This window comes from Trachurus japonicus, chromosome 20, assembly GCF_045865225.1.
Source record: "Trachurus japonicus isolate A0001 chromosome 20, Traja_1.0".
NCBI classification, from domain to species: Eukaryota; Metazoa; Chordata; class Actinopteri; order Carangiformes; family Carangidae; genus Trachurus; species Trachurus japonicus.
The window spans coordinates 9,956,270-9,975,476 of NC_140926.1; the positions used below are offsets into that span (position 1 = coordinate 9,956,270).

General features: G+C 40.2%; 1 protein-coding gene across 1 annotated transcript; it reads left to right on the plus strand.

The window, feature by feature from the left end:
* The first annotated feature begins 218 nt into the window (after positions 1-218).
* On the plus strand, positions 219-17,597 carry LOC146966446 (TLC domain-containing protein 4-B-like). Its single transcript, XM_085764047.1, has 7 exons — positions 219-667; positions 5,887-6,056; positions 8,442-8,531; positions 9,833-9,891; positions 10,076-10,170; positions 14,587-14,660; positions 14,886-17,597. Exons 2-7 carry the CDS (start codon positions 5,896-5,898, stop codon positions 15,202-15,204), a joined length of 798 nt encoding a protein of 265 aa, XP_085620173.1. The 5' UTR covers positions 219-667; positions 5,887-5,895; the 3' UTR covers positions 15,205-17,597.
* Positions 17,598-19,207: the final 1,610 nt, after the last annotated feature.

A 19,207-nucleotide genomic window follows, 5' to 3' on the forward strand; every position in this document is an offset into this window, starting at 1 on the left:
GACTGTGAGTGTTCTTTGGCACAGCGCTGTGGTCGTGCATGTGTGTGTGTGTGTGTGAGACAGAGAGAGAGAGAGGGAGGGCGAGAAAGGGAGAGAGAGAGGGGGGGGAGAGAGTGTGTCTTTAAGAATTCAGTTGAAATTTGATCCCTATGGGCAGAGAGAGAGAGAGAGAGAGAGAGAGAGAGAGAGAGCACCAACACCAACACCCCTCCCTCCCTCACACACACACATGCACGCCCCCACCTCCTCTCCTCTCCTCTCCCCTCCCCTCCTCTCCTCTCCTTCGTACGCTAATCGAGCGTCGAGCTTCACGATCCGCACCTCTGCAATTATGCACGTTTCACGCCGCACGGGATTCTCGGTAAACACCGCAAAGGTGGCGGAGCCGCGGCACGGAGAACACTCCGCGTCCAGCCCGAGTTTATAGCGCGGAGGAGCGGCAGGCAGGCAGGCAGGGAGGCGGGCTGTGTTGTTTATCGAGAGAGAGAGAGAGAAAAAAAAGAGAGAACACAGAGAGAGAAAGAGAGAGAGAGAGAGAGAGAGAAATGACTCGATATGGCTGTAGCTTTCACTCAACGGACACGGCTTCACGTTCACGAGCGACCCTGGAAACCAGAACCACTTGAGAGAGTGACGGCGCCGAGATCATCTTAATGAAAGTCAGAAGGTGAGTCTTTTATTTTGTAATGTCATGTGTAGCCCACGGCTGGTGCACACGGGAACCAGCAGCAGGCACAGGCCACTGTTATTCCCCCCACCACACACACACAACACACAACACGTTACATACACACACACACAGGCTGACCAGGCAATGCGGCGTGAATTGGCCTCGCGTGTGTAGTGTATGTGCTGTCCTATATCTTAGAAGACGTTAACACCTCCGTTGATAAGGTGAGCTTTGAGGGGGGGAAATCCAACAGCTGGGGGGAAAAAAATAGAAATAAATAAATAAAATAAAAATACACGCACAGCTGAAGTTATTTTTCTTCAGCCTATCATCCATCTATCATCTCGCCCCCCCCCCCCCTTTAAAAAGAAAAGGGTCCTCCTGTCTTACGCAAGCGCATTTTGGCTCTAGGCTACTTGCCATTTGGTCGTTTTAGATGCATATGAAGGTTGCAAAACAATTTGCCAGGAAGTAACCAGTTTCATTCTTGTGCAGTGGAAATAGACATCACCTATAGCATGATTTAGACTGGGCCCATGAATGCAGTTCTCTATGGTTGACACAGTATAATAGTGATCCCAAACATAGGTTTACTTTGAAATTGATTCTTATGAGACCAGCATGTTGCAGCAAAAAGGAAATTTGTTGTTCATAATGTTGACTCTTAATTGGAGGTATTATTATCAGCACAGGTCTATTTTGAATAAATAGCAATGATATTTGACAGGTGAGTCAGGAAATAGCCTGCATCATCTGATTATTTCTTTTATCTCTAAATCTTGTTCCGTGATTTCTCATAGTTTTCAGTCCACAGTTCCATTCAAGTAAATGCTAATGTGTTTGCTAAAAAGCAGATTTCCATTCAAGAGGCTGTGTAGGCTACATGTCATGTACAGTAGCCTTTATTCTTTGAGGCTTTTCAGCTGTCTTTTTCTTCTTCACTCAACTTCAGAATGTGCCCTTGGCAGCAGCAGTGTCCTGTCCTCCTGTACCGCACTCACCAGACACAAACATGCATGTGTGTGTGTGTACCTAAAATAGTGCCATGTGCTTTGTAAGCACGACAGAGAGTAACATTAGTCCCTTACCCAGAATCACCTCACGGTTTCCTGAAGTGTCCCCCATAATAACAAAGTCTTCTCTGCCTCGCAGCGTGCTGTGTTTAAGTACGGGAGCTCGCTGCCCACTAATGCATTACAGGCAGGCAAGAGGAGAGGACTCTGTGGAATTGGCCTCTGGTCCCCTGGTGGCTTCTTGTTGTTTACAGTGTTTCCATGAGGCACGCTGCTAGTCCTCAAGCATTTCTTTGACACAGCACAGCAGGCAGGTATAAAATCACCAAGGCCAGAGCTCCAGGGAGGGAGATGAGTTTGTTTTTTTTGTAGGCCTGTGCTTGAGGATACTTTCTCCAGTTGCAGAGGAGATGTAAATATGTCACCAAAGTTAACAGACTTGGCCTCTTACCAATGGCTGGAGCAGTCAAATTATCCAGTATGCAAATAGCTCAATGCAACACTCATAAAACAGTTCAGTGGAGTGGGCTCCCAGTGGCTGCTGTGGACCTCTGTCTCTGACATACATTTACTGGCTACGGGCCAGACTGTGAGTAGAGCTGCTAATTTTGGGTCTTTGTTTTCTTATAGAGGACACACACTTCATCCAAATATAGACATGATGGATAGATTTTTTGGAATGTAACAATGGCTCTGGGCTGTAACGCATGGTTTTACTGCACACTATGTTAATTTAAGACCGTCCAGTGCTCAACAACATTTATACTATGCTCTCATATTCCGCCACAGGGCTGACCACTTAGAAAAAAGCCATCATACCAGGAGAGTAACTGGAACATTATCCATATAATAGTAGAACTGCTCGATATATATATATTAAGAATTCTACTTGTCATATTAAAAGTTACTTTTTTGTAAATGTTTTAAGTCGAAATTTTGAAAACATTGTAGTTTGTTGATGTACAGTGTGTTCAGAAAGTTTTCAGACCCCCTCCATCTTTCATATTTTGTTATGTTTCAGTCTTACACTAACATTCAAAAAATGCCTTCACGAATCTACATTCAATATCACATGAAAAGATAAAAACAGATTTTTTAGATTTCTATGTTACATTGATGAAAGTATTTGGAAGCTTTTCTATCTCACTTCGAATGTATCTGCGGTTCCTTCTGATCATGTCTGAGATGTTTTTACACCTTGATTGGAGTCCACCTGCAGGACATGCAATAGGTTGGACAGAGCCGCATCAGGGAAGTCTACAAAAAGGACAAACATTAGTGCAGCACTCCATCAATCCAAGTTTTATGGTAGAGTGATCATGCGGAAACCTTTCCTCAGAGCAAAACAAGTACTTTTAGGATTCTCAGACTTTGATAGACATGTTTCTCTGGTCTGATGAGGCCAAGATTGAACAGTTTGATTTCAGTTTAAAGCATCATACATGACACTCAGAATCAGTCGTCCTTCTGGAGTTTTTTTCCACCACCCGGCCAGAGTTGCCGCCAGGTACTCGATCACTTCTCTTCCCAAGGCTCTTCTTTCCTGATTGCTTAGTTTGGCCGAGCCGCCGACTCTTGGAAGAGTCAGGGTTGTTCAACACCCCTTTAGTTCAAGAGTTATGGAGGAGGCCTGCTCTTGGGAACTTCAGTGCAGCGGATTCTTTTTTTCCTCAGATCTGAGCCTCGACTCAAATCACAGTCGGGTCTTTGAGCTGTGCGGGCAGTTCCTTCCTCTTCTTGGGTTTGGCTTCTGCTCTGATCTGCATTGTCAGCTGAGAGACCTTAGTGTGTACAGACAGGTGCGTGCCTTTCAAAATCAGGTCCTATCAGTGTAAAACTAAACTTAACCATTGCAAAGCAAAGTATTTTATTCATGTAGATGGATGTGGGGTTTTTCTGCTTTTATCTAAACGTTTTAATTCATTAATTTTAATTTTACTTTAAGGGGAAGATCATGTGGGGATTCACAGTGATGTCGAGTCGATAAAAGTCAATCAATTCAAAACAGGGACAAACAGAATCACAAGTATTTCTTTAACATAAAGCTGCAACTAACCAACTAAGAAAATGGAGGTGGTCAGAAAGCAGTTAATACTTGAATGATTTAGTCTTAACCTGCATTATTCAATATAACAGTACAAAAATTCCCTTTTTGCATTGTGGAATTAATTCAATATAAATAATGGAGCCGCTTTAGTGATGCTCTCACAAACAGGAGCACCATTACATTTTTCATGCAGGCTCAACTACTGTATAAGCTAATGCAGCTTTGGTGGCTTGATTCGGAGGAGAGCACAGCACTGTACAGCATGTGCTGAACGCCTACATGTTTGCAAATGATGATGAACCCAAGCACAGAGACTTCCATCGCAAGAGTGTCTTGAAGTTTATGCTGTCTACTTTGGATAAATACTCTACATCGTCCTGTGTGTTTTTTCGTTATATGATATCCACGTGTTCAGAGTTGCAAAATCCCTCTTGGTGTGGATGTTATTCAGGATACAAGCCCTCTGATTGGCTGTGCTACTGTGCTTGATTATGTCACACAGCTCACCTTTGATTAGTTGTCATACTGTTGTGATTTTAGCTGAGGAGGGGCGGCTTCCCAAAATGTCAGCGCAATGCATGAATAAACAATTTAAGTGTCCTACATCCGATTTCCTTTTATTACCGCCTCTGAGGATTCAGCACCCATCTATTCACACAGGGTTTGATCAAACTGACTCATTATCCAAGTGAAACAGATTCACATTTGTCACACAACAACAGTAATGTCTCTTAGTTATGCAATGCTATTCCGCAACAACACAAAGTCGTCTTGGTGAAAGGAATTCAAAGAGCATCAGTGGATGTGTTTGAAACCTGCTTTTTGAGACCCACACACTTGAGCCTTCGCCTCTGGACATGTTATTCTGTGTTGTTGAGGTGAATATTCATAATGTGAGTCTTTGACGGTGACTCAGTGACATTCACAGAAGCTCTGACTGTAGCGACCAGTTTGGTTATGTGTTATGAGACCATCCATAGGTGCATGGCAAACTGGATTTGGTTTCTCTTTGATGCATATATAGCTACTACTACATACATAATACTACATCAGGCCATCTGTAGCTACTGTTAGTATTGTTACATCAATCATTGAAAAGAATGTGTCCTCACTGGTAGAGATGTGTGATTTATACTGTTACCTTTTATCCATAAAGCTCCAATTGGATGTTCACCACCCTCAATAATATCTATGCTGTAACTGGCCTTGCATAACGTCTGTGTATCTTGACATCACTGCAGACGAGGGGGAAACCTCAGTGACCTTCGAGGCTTAAATAAATAAATGGAATGAATGTTTCCACAGAGCTCCAGAGAATGAAGCTCTTTTGTTCAGATAATAAGAGAATAGATCCACTAATAGACACAGATCCAGCATAAAAGACGTCAAAATTGAAATTATCAAATGTTCAGGATGTCAATAGTATATGCAGTGCTTAAATAACCCCGTTTCACATTAATCAACCTTATGCTCCACCAAATGTTTGTTGTCTCTCACAGTGTTATGCGTGTTATTATTCATTAACGCTCTTATCTTCATTGTGTTCAAGATGCTCTTGGGTAATATCTAAGTAGTTTTATAAGTAGCTGTGCAGAATGTCATTAGATTTCCACTCAGCACCAGTGGATGTATGATGTATTGATGTGAAGATACACTCTGCCCTGTAATACACCAAGGGAAACAGAATGTAATTACAGAACTCATACCATGGCTCTGCTTTAAGTTGTAAAGTAGGACACTGTCAGATGGTTATAGCGCTGCTGATCAGTCAGTCAGGTCCATACTGGGTTGAAAAGCGTGTTTTACATCCAGTCAGTGTGGACATGTAAACGAACACCTCCTTTTTTGTTGTATAGTTTCCTGAGGAAGGAGGCGTGTGTATGTGGGTTGAGATGCTGTGTGAACTGAAACCACACGGTGTTCAGTCTGTAACATAAACCAAGGAAGTAGCACAGCCACATTAGCATGTCATTGTCACGTAAATACATTTCCATTCCGTTTCTGAAGGTATAAAGCGACCGATGGAGTAAAGGTAGCCCTGAAAGTTGCTAATACCCTATGTTTTTTGTCTTAGAAGTGTTATAATGAACCAACAGGGTAGCACTAACTTTCCAAGTCTTCTTTTCTAACCTTTTTACTCGTCTCTTCTCCCACAGTGGGGTTGGATGGCCATGGACCCATTCAGCCAGCTTATCCTCACCATCTCGGTGACCAGTTTCCTCACCTTCCAGTGGCTCTTCCACAAAGTCAGCCCGTGGATGTCCATGCGCATCAGCCGCGGCTTCCTCGGCCTCAGCGACAAGCAGAAGGTGGAATGGAACTCAAGGTGAACGGTCACGATGAGTAGGAATTATTCACACGCGCTATGTACGGCAGCAGAGTGTGAGCTCAGCTTCGATGTTGGCCAGAGCGGATTCGTTTCAGCTCAGTCCAAAGATACTGACAGTCAACCCACATATTTCCTGTGACATAGTATCTGACTCACCAGTAAGATGCATTGTGTGTTTTTCTATGTTGGCTCTATGTGGCACTGCTTCAAGGTGCTGGCAGCATAGTGCTGTAGTGTTTTTTTTTTTTTTTCAGCCTGACCCTATATCACTCTGCTATTTTGAACAAAGACAAAATTTAGACTTTTTACAACCCTTTACAGTTTTCATGCCTGTTTGTATTGGGTATAGTATTATTTTATTCACCAACTTCATCGCTGACATCATGGGTTTATGTAGCTAGCAGTTAAAAGAAATCCTTTTAAATTGTAATCCTTGAGATTTCCATGTCTCATGACAAGAAATGAGGCAACAAATATGGAAAAACATCAATGTTTTATTAATTAAACAACATTTTAAGGTCCATATTTGAGGTTCAACTGCAACAAAAGTCAGAACACCACTTGTTAATGTTATTCCGTTCTTTAATAGTATGTTATGTTTTGTATGCCTGCTGCCAGATTCGATCATTATTTAGATGATAGTTTACTTCTTTAAAGTTTAGTCTTTAAGTATAGCTGCAACAATGAATTGAACAATAATCGATTATTAAATTAATCGCCAACTAATCGATTAATCGTTTGAATAATCGACAGATTAATCGATAATGAAAATAATCGTTAGTTGCAGCCCTATCAAGTTTTTGTGCTGTGTGAGGAGCAGGTTTTCTTCTTGGATGCTTTCACAGAAGCTGACTTCATGCAGTGTCCTTCATACTGTCTGACAATCTCTGAAACATCATGTTCCAAGCCAGAAACACTTGCATGTCTGGTTTTCAATGCAAGGTTGTGTAAATAGTAAATTGTGCAATGCATATATTTTTCCGAGGATGGCACTGAGCCTTCAGTCATTGAGGGTAAAGCCCCTACACCAGCTAACCACTGCTGGACCTGTGCTGCAGACTTTGTAGCCTCTGGCCTACATTTGAAATCACAGGTGCAATTATTTTTTTGTAGTGATCACAGGTAAACTGACCTGCACAATTAGGCAGTTTTGGATCATTTTACATTTTTGTGATATTGCACAGAGGTCTATTCTTTGGCTGGCTACCACAGTGGTGTGAACATTTTAGGGTTCTTTTGGTTTCATTCTTGTCTGTTTTTTATTTCAAGCTCCTCTAAGGATTTAATTATGAATGTTCTTTGTGCTTAAATGTTCACTTGTTCTTACAGTCAGGTCACCCTTTAATCAACTGAATCATCTTATCTTCACCGTTCATCGGTCAAACAGAACAGACAAGTAGGAATGCTTGAAGGCGTCTGTGCTCATACCGATGAATGGACCATTTGATCAGACAACAACCGCATGTCATCTGTTGTCATGTTGGTGTTTAATCTGCTAACTTGTCATGGGAGCATTGCAGATGTGGGTTAGAACATCTCGATCGGAATGAAAAGATAGAGTGAGACAGACAGACTGTCTGCTCTTATCGTAAAGCGCGATGACAGTGAAGGCCGAACAGTGGGTTGAGAGACAGTGGATTTCCAGGAGGGTTGAGTGTTTGAGGGCACCAGCCCGGTCCAACCTGCATGAATCATTCATTTTCATCTTGCACACTCAGCGTATAACTCATGAGAGCACTAGTGAAATTGATATAGTCACATGGTTTATTATGAGCAGATAAAAATTAATGATTCATAGAGATGGATATAGGCTATGGGGATAAAAACATCTCAGAGTCAGACTGTCACTCTGTCTTAATGAGTGATTGCTGAGAACTGTTGGACAGTCTCACTGCTTGAATGATTGACTGGGACTGAGTGCCGCTCTGCCTGACCCTTCAGCAGTGTTTAATCTCTTAGTCTAATTGGTCTGAATCTGTGTGCAGCCCTGACAGGGGATCAGTTGATCCATAGTGAGTACTCAAAATTCACTGCTTAACCACAAAGCAGCTCCAAGGCACTTTTCATGAATGAAGATAAATGTGCACTATTCCACTGATGGGAGCAGAAAATCTCTGACATGTGTCAAGACAGGAGCAGATCTTCACAGCAGTGTGTGTGTGTGTGTGTGTGTGTGTGTGTGTGTGTGTGTGTGTGTGTGTGTGTGTGTGTGTGTGTGTGTGTGTGTGTGTGTGTGTGTGTGTGTGTGTGTGTGTGTGTGTGTGTGTGTGTGTGTGTGTGTGTGTGTGTGTGTGTGTGTGTGTGTGTGTGTGTGTGTGTGTGTGTGTGTGTGTGTGTGTGTGTGTGTGTGTGTGTGTGTGTGTGTGTGTGTTTTCATTTCAGGACAGTGTCGACGTTCCACGCACTGTTGGTGGGAATCTTCTGTCTCTACATCTTGTGGTTTGACGACCCGGTCAATGAAGATCCAGTCTGGTGAGAGTTTGGCTGTGAATCATGTTTGTAAACCTGAACGTCCACTTTCCATACTTAGCAGCTGTAAACATGGCTGGTCTGTCGATCTTGTCTGGTATGCTACACATGAATGGGTTGAATCAGTATGCACAGGGTTGGGAGGATGGTGTGTGTTGATTCTTTTAAAAAACACAGCAGCAGAATTGGGTTATACACCAGCAACTTGTGAGTGTTAAATTTTGTGTTTGGAAGTTTTTCAGGGGCTACCTACAACCATTTTGAATTTGACTACCATTACCAATCCTCAGGGTTTTAATACCAATACTTATTTAAAGGAGCTATTTGTATGGTTTGCTATTGCCATAGAGACTTATGTTAACAGCTGTTTTCTTGTGTGTTGTGAAGAAACACTGCAGGTCCACCATCAATCTTTAAAGGAGACATATTATGCCCCTTTTCCACAAATTAAAATAGTTCCCAGGTGTCTTAAAGACATGTCTGTGACATGCTGTGGTCAAAATACCCCAAGGATATATACCAGTTAGGGGTGGGGTTATGCAAATTAGAAAGCTAGTTACATCACTGGAGGACAACTGAGTGAACAGCTCATAAAACCACATGGATTTCAATCTAGGGAGCCTGCAAATTACAGATTTCTTTGTCAGTTCTCGCACTATAGCCTTCAAAAAGTGATATTTCCATAATATGTCCCCTTTAAAGCAGCTGTATTTGTCTAGGAAGACGTTTTGCCTCTTATCCAGGGGCTTCATCTGTTCGCAACGCATCGGTCTGACTAGTCCTCACTGGTCTGACTAGGTCACTGGTCTGACGAGTCCTGACAAGACTAGTGAGGACTTGTCAGACTGATGCATTGCGAACTGATGAAGCCCCTGGATAAGAGGTGAAACGTCTTCCTAGACAAATACAAGTCCAGTTGCCTTTGATTAAATCTGTTGCCCAGAGATAACGATGACCTGGATGAATGAGAATATCCATAGACAGCTATAGTGATGAAAAGCAATGGCAATGCTGACAATTTCTATCACTTCTTTCCTTCATTATGTTAGCATGCATACTAACCCAAGCCCCAACCCAATATGTCACTAGCTGACAGAGACACACTATAGCCTCCAGTCTTCCCTGAGAACATATTGCTGCTCAGTGGGAGCGCCGTCACCTCTTGTCGTGTAAACGCAACAATAACTGAAGTGCTTTTTAACAACAATCAACACCACCTGCTCCTGGCAGGAAAACTTACAGACAGCCCGTTTTTCAAATTCATTCACACAAACCCAGTCAAACCCAATGTGTATTTTCAATAGGGGAGATCCTACACTGGTGAAGACTAATGTTGCCATCACAACAGGCTACCTCATATCTGGTAAGAGAAACACACTGTTTACCCAGGTAATGTTTGTAAGTGAGACCCAGAAAGCATGCACATCATTGATAATGCAAAAGAGAACTGAATTTGAGTTTATAGTAAAAGTTTACAGAGTATTTTTTATGTTGTGAATGCACTAATGACATGTTTTCTCTCTTTCCCTTGTACTCTTGTTTTCCAGATCTGCTGCTAATATTTTACTATTGGAAGGCGATAGGCGACAAGTTTTTTGTAATTCACCATCTGGCAGCATTGTATGCTTACTACTATGTACTGGTGAGTGCCCTATTGTCCAATAGCAGAACGTGCAGGCAAGATGGGAAGAAGACAACCAAGGGTGAACAGCCATGTCTTGTTGAACTGTCTGTGTAGCCATTTATTCAGTAAGTGGGCCATCCCATGGCCATCCTCATACAATCCCACAGCTCCATATAGGGTAGTTGAAGCCTAGTCGGAGTCCTGCACAGCACATTATGAATGGTTAAAATCAGTGTCTGCTCACAGTTTCATTATGAAGATGTTTCTTGCTTTTCCTGGTTGTATTTTTTTTTTTTTTAGATAAAAAGGACTCGAAGTAACAGTTTAAATGGTGTTTGTAAGGATTCCAGTAACAACACTGATAATCACAGGTTTCAGGCTATTTGACATTTCATTTATCTTCAGCACTTGTAGCAGTTAGCTTGATGTTGATTTCAAAATCCATTTGAAGTCCTAATTAGTGACTCATTGGTTATTACTCCACTGCTCGTACATAGTTTGAGCTTATCTACATGGAGGTTGTTCAGTGTACTCAGCGTTTATGGGCAGTGCTGTTCACTCTTGGTTCAATCTGAAACCCTCTAGGTCGCCAGGATCTGTCGCATAATTATCATAGAGATGAATGACTATGGTATTTTTTGCATGGAATGCTCAATAATGGTACTGGCTGATGACCCCCCCCTCCTCCTCCTTCCCCTTTCACCTTGCCCTTACAATATCTGTGCTTTCTGTTTGTTTTACTGACCCCTTTTAATGTTGTGTGAATGTGACGTACGCTGAGCTGCTCTGATCTTAGCGCAGCCGAATGCTGGACTGTAACCACTGTGTGCATGCTGGCAGCTCTGAAGCCTTCTATAAAGACAGGGTTCCTTTCTTGTTGCTGTGCATGCCAACAAACAGTATTTAACGCTCCTAATGACTTACCTGACTTATCTACAGTACCTTCAGCCTGTCTGTTTTTGTGCCAGAACCTAGTGCTGCCTCCTCTCTCTCTTCTCTTACACTCCTCCTCAGACTCCCTGATGAGGGAGAGCTGACAAAGCCATCAACATGACCCCAGATGATAAAATGCGTCACCAAATAGCCAAAGCTTTTTATAACACCATGTTGAATGTATTCTGTCAGGTGTACCTGATGGAATTACTGTTGTTAACGCTCTAAAAATTCTTTTTTTCCCCTTATACCCACTTTATTTGAGTTAAATCAACTTACAGGTCATTCCTGTTTGTCCCCCCCTACGATAAATGTTCAATATTTTCAATATGGAACAATGCAAGAGGACATACAGCGTGCATTGCTCTGCTTCCAAGTCCCCATACGTCCTTGGATTTAAAAAATGCTTAAATGCTTTGTACGATAATTTGGTTTCATGTTGTAATTGGAAAATCACAAAATTGTGGTGTAAAGCTGTAAAGCACTTCAGACATCTGGTTTGAACCAAAAATGCTGCAGTCCAGATTTACATCTTACCCCTTTGGACATTGCAGTCAGTGGCTGGATTTACAGATTTCTTCTTTTAATGTGACTCAAATTTACATTTTTACACTTTTAATGTGTATTATCACTACGATACATTTCTTTGTCTTTACCATAATGGACCAATTTAAGAGTGTAACATTGTCGCTCTTAAATTATAATTTACTGCTGACTATAAATCCAGCCTTTCACTTGGAGAAACAGAGCAAGCACCTGTGTCTAAATAGAATTAGGTAGATGAGATGATGTAGGCCATACTGTTACTGGACACTCATGACTGTTTCCTCAGACTAGATCTCCAATCCATGTGGCATAACAGAATGAATGCTCCACATTATTCAACAGTGATGGAGAGAAAACAGATAATGAGTCACTACTGTAGGCGTGATTATATTTGCATTTAAAAACACAATAAAATTGGCTAATCCTTGATGTCATTATCATTTTCTTTAGTTCTGTACCCAGTCAACTTTGTCATTTGTTGTCTTAGTCTTATTAGTTAATGTGTTGAGTGTGTTTATGTGGAAATGTACATGTCAAATTCACAAAAAGACTCTACCTTCTCAATATTACCCCTTGAGACATACAACAAAATCTAGGCCTAATTCAATTTACTTACAGTTGAGAAACGTATTAAAAAATATATACAAATCAGATCAATTTCATGATATTGTTGGCATGTTTCGAATATTGATTAGTTAGCCATTGATGTCTGGATTGAACAGTGTTGAAGTCATTTTATATGTATTTCTTAATAACAGCATAATCTGTCTTTTGTGTCCATTTTAACAATTAAGTATAGCTTAATCAGAAAGATGGAAACATGCTGTATAATAATAGATGCATGCTTTCTTCTCAGTGTTGTAAGTGTTGCTTCTTATTTGCTTCCAACTGTGGTGGCATCTTTCTTTTGAGTTTCTTCTAATGTACCTGTCTGTCTGTCTCTGTGTCCTCCGCTGACTTTAACATAAATAGCCCCTCTTTTAAACCCTACATGCAAAAACTACCAACCAAAAGTTGGGTTGTGTCATCCCCCGCCCCCCCGTTCATGCAAAAACTACCAAAACAGTTGTGTATCATTTAAAAACCCAGAACAGGTCTTTGATCTAGATTGGGACTTCTTTATTCCTGTCTTGTCTGCTGTTATTGCTGTTGTGTTGCACTGAGCAGATATGATGCCCAGTCACAGTATGGACTTACCAGTTCCTAGAGGTACTAGTATGCTCATGCTAGGTGAAAAGATTACATCACATGGTATATAAACTGTTATGCAGATGTCCCCTGTTTGTATCACATAGTAAGTATGTTTAAATGACCAGCTTTTGTTTCAGCCCTGACGGTAAGTCTTCCTTCATGCTCTATAAATCGGGCCAAAAGCCGAGTAACTTTGAATTCTATGTTTTTAGGTGTTTCTTAGTGAAATTTGAAACTGATTTTCATCCTTATTTTGATTTAGACCTTTGTGTTTGATCTTATTAATTAAGTTTTAGACAACAGCACTTTTTTCAGACAGAAAATCTGATTCAAATTTATTTGGCTAATGGCACAATTTTGACAGCATCATTTAAGTCTCACTGTTTGTTGTTGATGTAGTAAATTAGCCTTGGTCAACAGTGTTAAAGATCAGTCTCCTGAAAGCATCTTGGTTTTAACATCATCTTTCATTTCATCATTATATTTAGCAGTAGCTGAAAATTGTGCACTTCTATTTAGTGTAATGGAAATAAAGACATGTCAATTACATTTCTATCACTCATACTAGGATTTTGCAGTGGCTTCTGTCCAGGTCAAAAACCACCGCTTGTGCATTTTTGAATCGGGTGTCATTGCCACCATCGCTAGATTTATAAATTACAATCTCAAGTACTCATAATCCAGCTTTAAACTCATGTTCAAGGCAGGTAGAAGCTGCTGGCGCTTATTCCAAACCTAAGACAATGTGGAATTCAGGCCCTGATCTTCTAAACAGTGACATATTTGACAGTTGAAACATCACTTTTTTTTTTACTCTGCATGGCTTTTGATTGCTTCCTCAACTAGTGGCTGGCTTATAATATGTATATGTACATTATATGTATCAAAGCCTGTGCTGTGTTGATATGTTCTGAATATATTGGGATGTTACTCAGTCCTAACAGTATGTTTTTTTTCTGCACTCAGGGTGAAAAGACTAGAAATAGTTGATATATACCGTAGTTTGCTGTGAAGGTGCATTGGTGATGATTACCTGAATAAATGAAAAACAATTGTTATTCATGTTGGCATTTGTGCATGGTGGTGGGTTGTGTTTTTCAAGGGCAGTTGAAGATGAACGTTTAGTACTTGATCATGAAAACCTCTGTAGAGGCTCTCTAGAAGTGAGGCCAGTGGTGGTATCGGTTGGTTAGGCTGTCTATCCACTGCTTTTACTTATAGTCACTGTCTAGTTTTATATTATTTTGTACCTTGTGAGTTCTTTGTACCCCACTCTTAGTGTAGGATGAGTCTCTGCTCACAATAAATGAGGAGAATGAATCATTAGGAAGGGAAATTAAAGGCGACAGTCTAATTTTGGCCTGCAAAACTTGAAGGAATAATTATGTGCCCTGACGGAGAACGGTCTTTTGTTAGATCTGCCAAATAGGTCTAAATTTGGAGGGGGCTTCATCTAATATTAGACCTGCCCATGCTGTAAAAGTATTTCCTAAATTTTGAATTGGATGGTAAATTATGAATTATGATATGGTTATGCATGCAAAGGTCTTCGATATACCTTAGTTTTGTTGATTCGTCAGGATCTTTGCTGTATGTACAGTACCTGCCGCTGTTAGTCCAAGGTACTGATAAGAAATGCTGTTTGTGTTACCCCAAGGAGCAGATGGTGCATCAGCTTTATGCATGCTGATCCAAATGACTCAGTGTCTTGTTTTTGTCCCTTTCATTTTCTGTTGTCTTCTTGTTCTTGCCTTGTTCTTCCAGGGCCAAGGAATGTTGCCTTATTTTGCTAACTTCCGTCTGCTCGCTGAGTTTTCTACACCATGTGTGAACCAGCGGTACGTATCTGCTTACTAATAATCTGGGTTTAAAATTCATTGTTGGAGCATTTCTGCAGATTATTATTATGTTGGAGGTTGTGTTAATTGTTGGGAAATCCACTGCTGGTTGCATGTTTTTTGAACTATTTATCTGGATAAAGCTGTGGTCATACATGATAACATGCATATACAGCATCTTTGTCCAGCTCGATGCTATTTTCTCAACCGTATATTATGTTTCAGCTGGTTCTTTGAGGTACTTGGTTATCCTAAGTCCTCCAGGCCCAACATGGCAAATGGCGTTGCTATGGCAGTAGTCTTTTTCGTGGTCCGCATCGCCGTCATGCCAGTCTACTACACTCGTATGTATGCAGTCTATGGCACTGAGGCCTACTACGTGGTACCCTGGGGTGGCCGCGTGGCTTGGATCTGCTCCAGTATCTGCTTGGACGTCATGAACGTTATGTGGATGCATAAGATTGCCCGCGGCTGCTACAAGGTGTTGCGTTCGGCACACCGGAGCAAAGCCGGCACACCTCAGGAGAATGGGAAGACGGATTAAGGGGAACCAGGGTGTCAGTGGTGTGGAAACGCCACAATAGAGACAAGACGACGTCACTCTCAGTGCATCGGTGAGCGGCAGATTGGACCCTTACATGTCGAGCTGCTTCAGATGTAGCACACCTGGGACTCGTGACATTACAGGGCTGAATGTAATGAGGGGAAACAGATTTTTTTTTTCTTTTCTTTGGGAGAGCGGGCACAGTCACTGAGATGTACCGATGGACCATTTTTAAGTGGCCATCCCTAAGCCATGAAATGACGTCTTAGCAATACTCTGTGTGCATGGTCAATTATTTTTCTCTTGAACAATTTACCACTACACAAAAGAGGTTGTCATGGGACAGTGGACTGTTAGCCCAAAAAACACAAATTGTCAAAAAGTTTACCGTTCTTTACAAACTTACTGTTCAACAAAAGACTTACAAATTTTAAGATCAGGTTGATGACGACACAAAGATTTGAGGGATCCTAGAAAGCATTTAGTGATTCCACAACAATGGTCAGTGCCATAGTATCATTGTCAAATGCCTGTTGAAGGGTGAAGCGTCTTTTTTTTTTTCTCCTTGAGATAAATTTGCAGGGATATGATTGAGTCACAATCGGATCTTATTAAGTGTAATCACAAAGAATGATAATAATACGTATGAATGAGTCAATTCATCTTTCATCCACTGCCATTCAATGAAAGGTTTCATTTTGTTTTTTAAATAGCCTTTAAGAAATGTATTGGAATATCTGAGTCTTGGATGTGTTTACTTCCAAAATAATTTAAATAATGTCAGGTTGAATGGGCATTGGTATGCTGTGTGTTAAAAGCATTCATAAAATATTCAGACCTCTTCCATTCCTTTTTTTCCCCTACATTTTATTATGTTATGCAAAAATGTATTGAATTATTTATTTAAATAATCAATTCAAAAACAGAACATTTGTTTTTAAATACATGATTGGAATTTTATTAAAAAGGAAAAACTGTATCATCACCTTGACATTAGTATTCAGACCCTTTAGCCTGCACTCGGTTGAAGAACCCTTCTCAGTGATTACATCCTCAAATCGTTTTTCGTTAAGGACATCGCTGGACTCTGCACCCTCACCATGTTGAAGAATCGAATGAGAGCCACACAGGCTAATTGTGTCATAGCAAAGGGTCTGAACTCGATGTGTGTGATATTTCAGTTTTTCCATTGTAATGCTATAGATTTTTCAAGTGTAAATTGATAACGGGAAAAACTTGAATTTAAATAAAAGAAGTCCAGGGGGTCTGAATACTTTCTGAGTCTGTTTGTTAGGTCTTGCTGGGATCGAGGCAAATGGGATTTTAAAAAAGACACAGGCAGTTAAACAGGACACTGATGTACAGGTTATGTCAGTACAGAGGTGCTAAAAGGGAAATTGAATGTCAATACTGTGTTTTTACTTGTGACATTAAGCAATGCAAGAGCAGTTTCACACCGTTAATGTCTGATTTGTAAATCCACAATCAAGTGTGTATACAACCTGAGAATGCAAACAAAACGTTTCACATTACATAAACAGAAGTTATTTGTCCATACTATCATGTGGGAATAAGCATTATATTTATTTCACATTGTGCATTGCATGTTAAGTGGTGAAGCTGACCCGGAGTACGGATACAGAATTGGTGTCACCGACAAACCTACAAACACAGATTACAGAATGACTTCTTTCAGCTGTTCCATTTATACTAAGAGGTTCGATGGGAGATGTTAGCAGGATTCTGACACTCGTTTACTTTTTCCATCATCAGGTGTTGATCTGAGGTTTATATAATATTCACACTTCCTATTTATGATATCTTTTTAGGCACAAACTGTTAATTTTACCCTGGGCAACATTTGCCAACAAGCTGCATGCTGCTATAGTGCGTTTTCCATGAAGGAGGAAACTCTATTCTTTTGCTAATATGAATGAGTTTGTTTTAGCAGATTTTAGTTTTGACAATAACCAGTGTTTCCGTTGGTAAAAGTTCATGTCAAAAATATTTTTTGGATTGTTTAAGAGCATTGTAATAAGAACAGCTTCCTGTTAACAATCCAGTGGAGTTTTGTTTTCAGCGAGTATAAATGTATGGAAAAGCTGTGAAGACTGACGTTATAATTGTTTTCTTAAGCATCATTCTACTGACCATAATTTGACACTGAACACATGGAACAGTTCAGCTCAAACATATTCAAGGCAAATGCATCATTTGCTCAAATTTCAAGTCAAATTAATCGATTTCTGAAACCATCTACTTGAATTTTTGTTGTAAATGTATCTTTTTATGAGCTGTACATCAAAAGCTGTCAAATGTTTGTGAAACCGAAGGGATTGCTAGTTTTTAAAGTACGCCTTGCTATGTTCAGAATTTGATTTTGTTGCCTTTTTTTTTAAACGGATAATGATTGCACAGTGAATATTGCGTTAACTCCCAACTCATCAAGACACTGTGATTTACCTGTGTTTTTCATGTCTGATGCTCGTCTAATGTGATTGTTTTGCCTTTGTAATAGATCAGTTTCAGATGTAAATCCAAAAGGCTTGTTATGGCTGGTTGTTTTAGTGCTCTTGCTTTTGTTACAGTTTTTACATTTTCCAAAAATGTCTGTATATGTGCCAATGCTTGAGTCATTACTACTCCATGGTAAGGTGTCGTCACAGGATGATGTTGGGTTTTGTTTTGTTTTGTTTTGTTTTTTCCATGAGGATTTTCATTCAACAGTGCCAACTCGCAACCATGCTGTTCAATTCAATGGTTCAGATCAGTTCTGTTCGCATTGCATGCTGTGGATAGTCACACTAGTAATGATGATTAGTTTGCCTTGATAAAAACCTCTTTCAGTTACGCCAGCAACACAGTGTATTTGGAACAGGATGGACTTGACAACTGATTATGGGTGTATGTCATCTAACATTACAAGAAAAAAGAAATATCACTATCTCGCATCTTCAGGGTGTAGCGTTTTCCAGTATGTCACTGGATTTAATTGGAAATCATGCAATGGTTTGAGGACAGCAGCAGACTGTCACCTCTGGTAGAATCAGGGGTGGCTCTGAATGCAAGGTCATGCATGGTCAATACAGTCTTCTTCATGCACCCTCTATAACTGCATGTGGTATTGCATGGGGATTGCACTATAAACAAAATAGCATATACATTTGTGAGACAAGTTCTGTTCTTTGTTTTCTTTTTCTTAGTACATGTACATAATGTTTAATTAAACGTTATTCTTGTACTGTGCCGCATAATGTAATCCACAGACGAAGACGATGATGAAAACGATGTGATGAGAACATCATAAAGCAGATATTTAGTATAATATCCAGCACAGAAGTAATCAGTAAGGGAATACTTGAATACTAATCAGCACAGTTTATAACATTGGCAGCGCAAATAAACATTAATACTACGAGCGTCTGGCATCATCTGTGCACCATTTGTCTTTAATTTATTAATCAAAGAGGTAAACATGAAACAGCATTGTGCTGCTACCAGCTAGTTAATCTGGTGTTGGTGTTGGTGTTTCTGTTCTGAATGTTATATGCAGGGGAGATGGGAGGGGGTGAACTGTTTAGTGACATTCTATGAATGTGTTGGAGATGAGAAAATATTTGTCATTTACATTTTTATTTGTTCATTACAATAAATACAAAATTAACTGATGTGATGTAGCCTATATCAATCAAGACAAAGCTCTGTTGGCACATTGGAGTACATCATTAATGAGCCCTTAATGTGTTCTTTGGATTTCACTGCGCTGCCAAGAACATGATCAAAGTCATTACATCTGCTTGGGACATGCTGACATGAGAGCCTAATTAGTCTTAAACATTTTTATTTTATGACACCATTGTCATGTTTTTGCTCATGTAATTTGCTTTGAAGAAAGCAAGCTATTGAAACATTTCACTGTCAATAAATATTCAGACTCAACTTGCAATGTCAATTATTACTGATTTTCTCCTTACAGTACCATTAATGCCAAATGTCCCACTTG

Excerpts from the sequence above, each read along its gene's own strand:
- LOC146966446 (XM_085764047.1), top strand. The coding sequence starts at position 5,896 with ATGGCCATGGACCCATTCAGCCAGCTTATCCTCACCATCTCGGTGACC. Across the intron at positions 8,532-9,832 it reads GTCAATGAAGATCCAGTCTG|GGGAGATCCTACACTGGTGA; the intron begins GTGAGAGTTTGG and ends TATTTTCAATAG. Across the intron at positions 14,661-14,885 it reads ACACCATGTGTGAACCAGCG|CTGGTTCTTTGAGGTACTTG; the intron begins GTACGTATCTGC and ends ATTATGTTTCAG.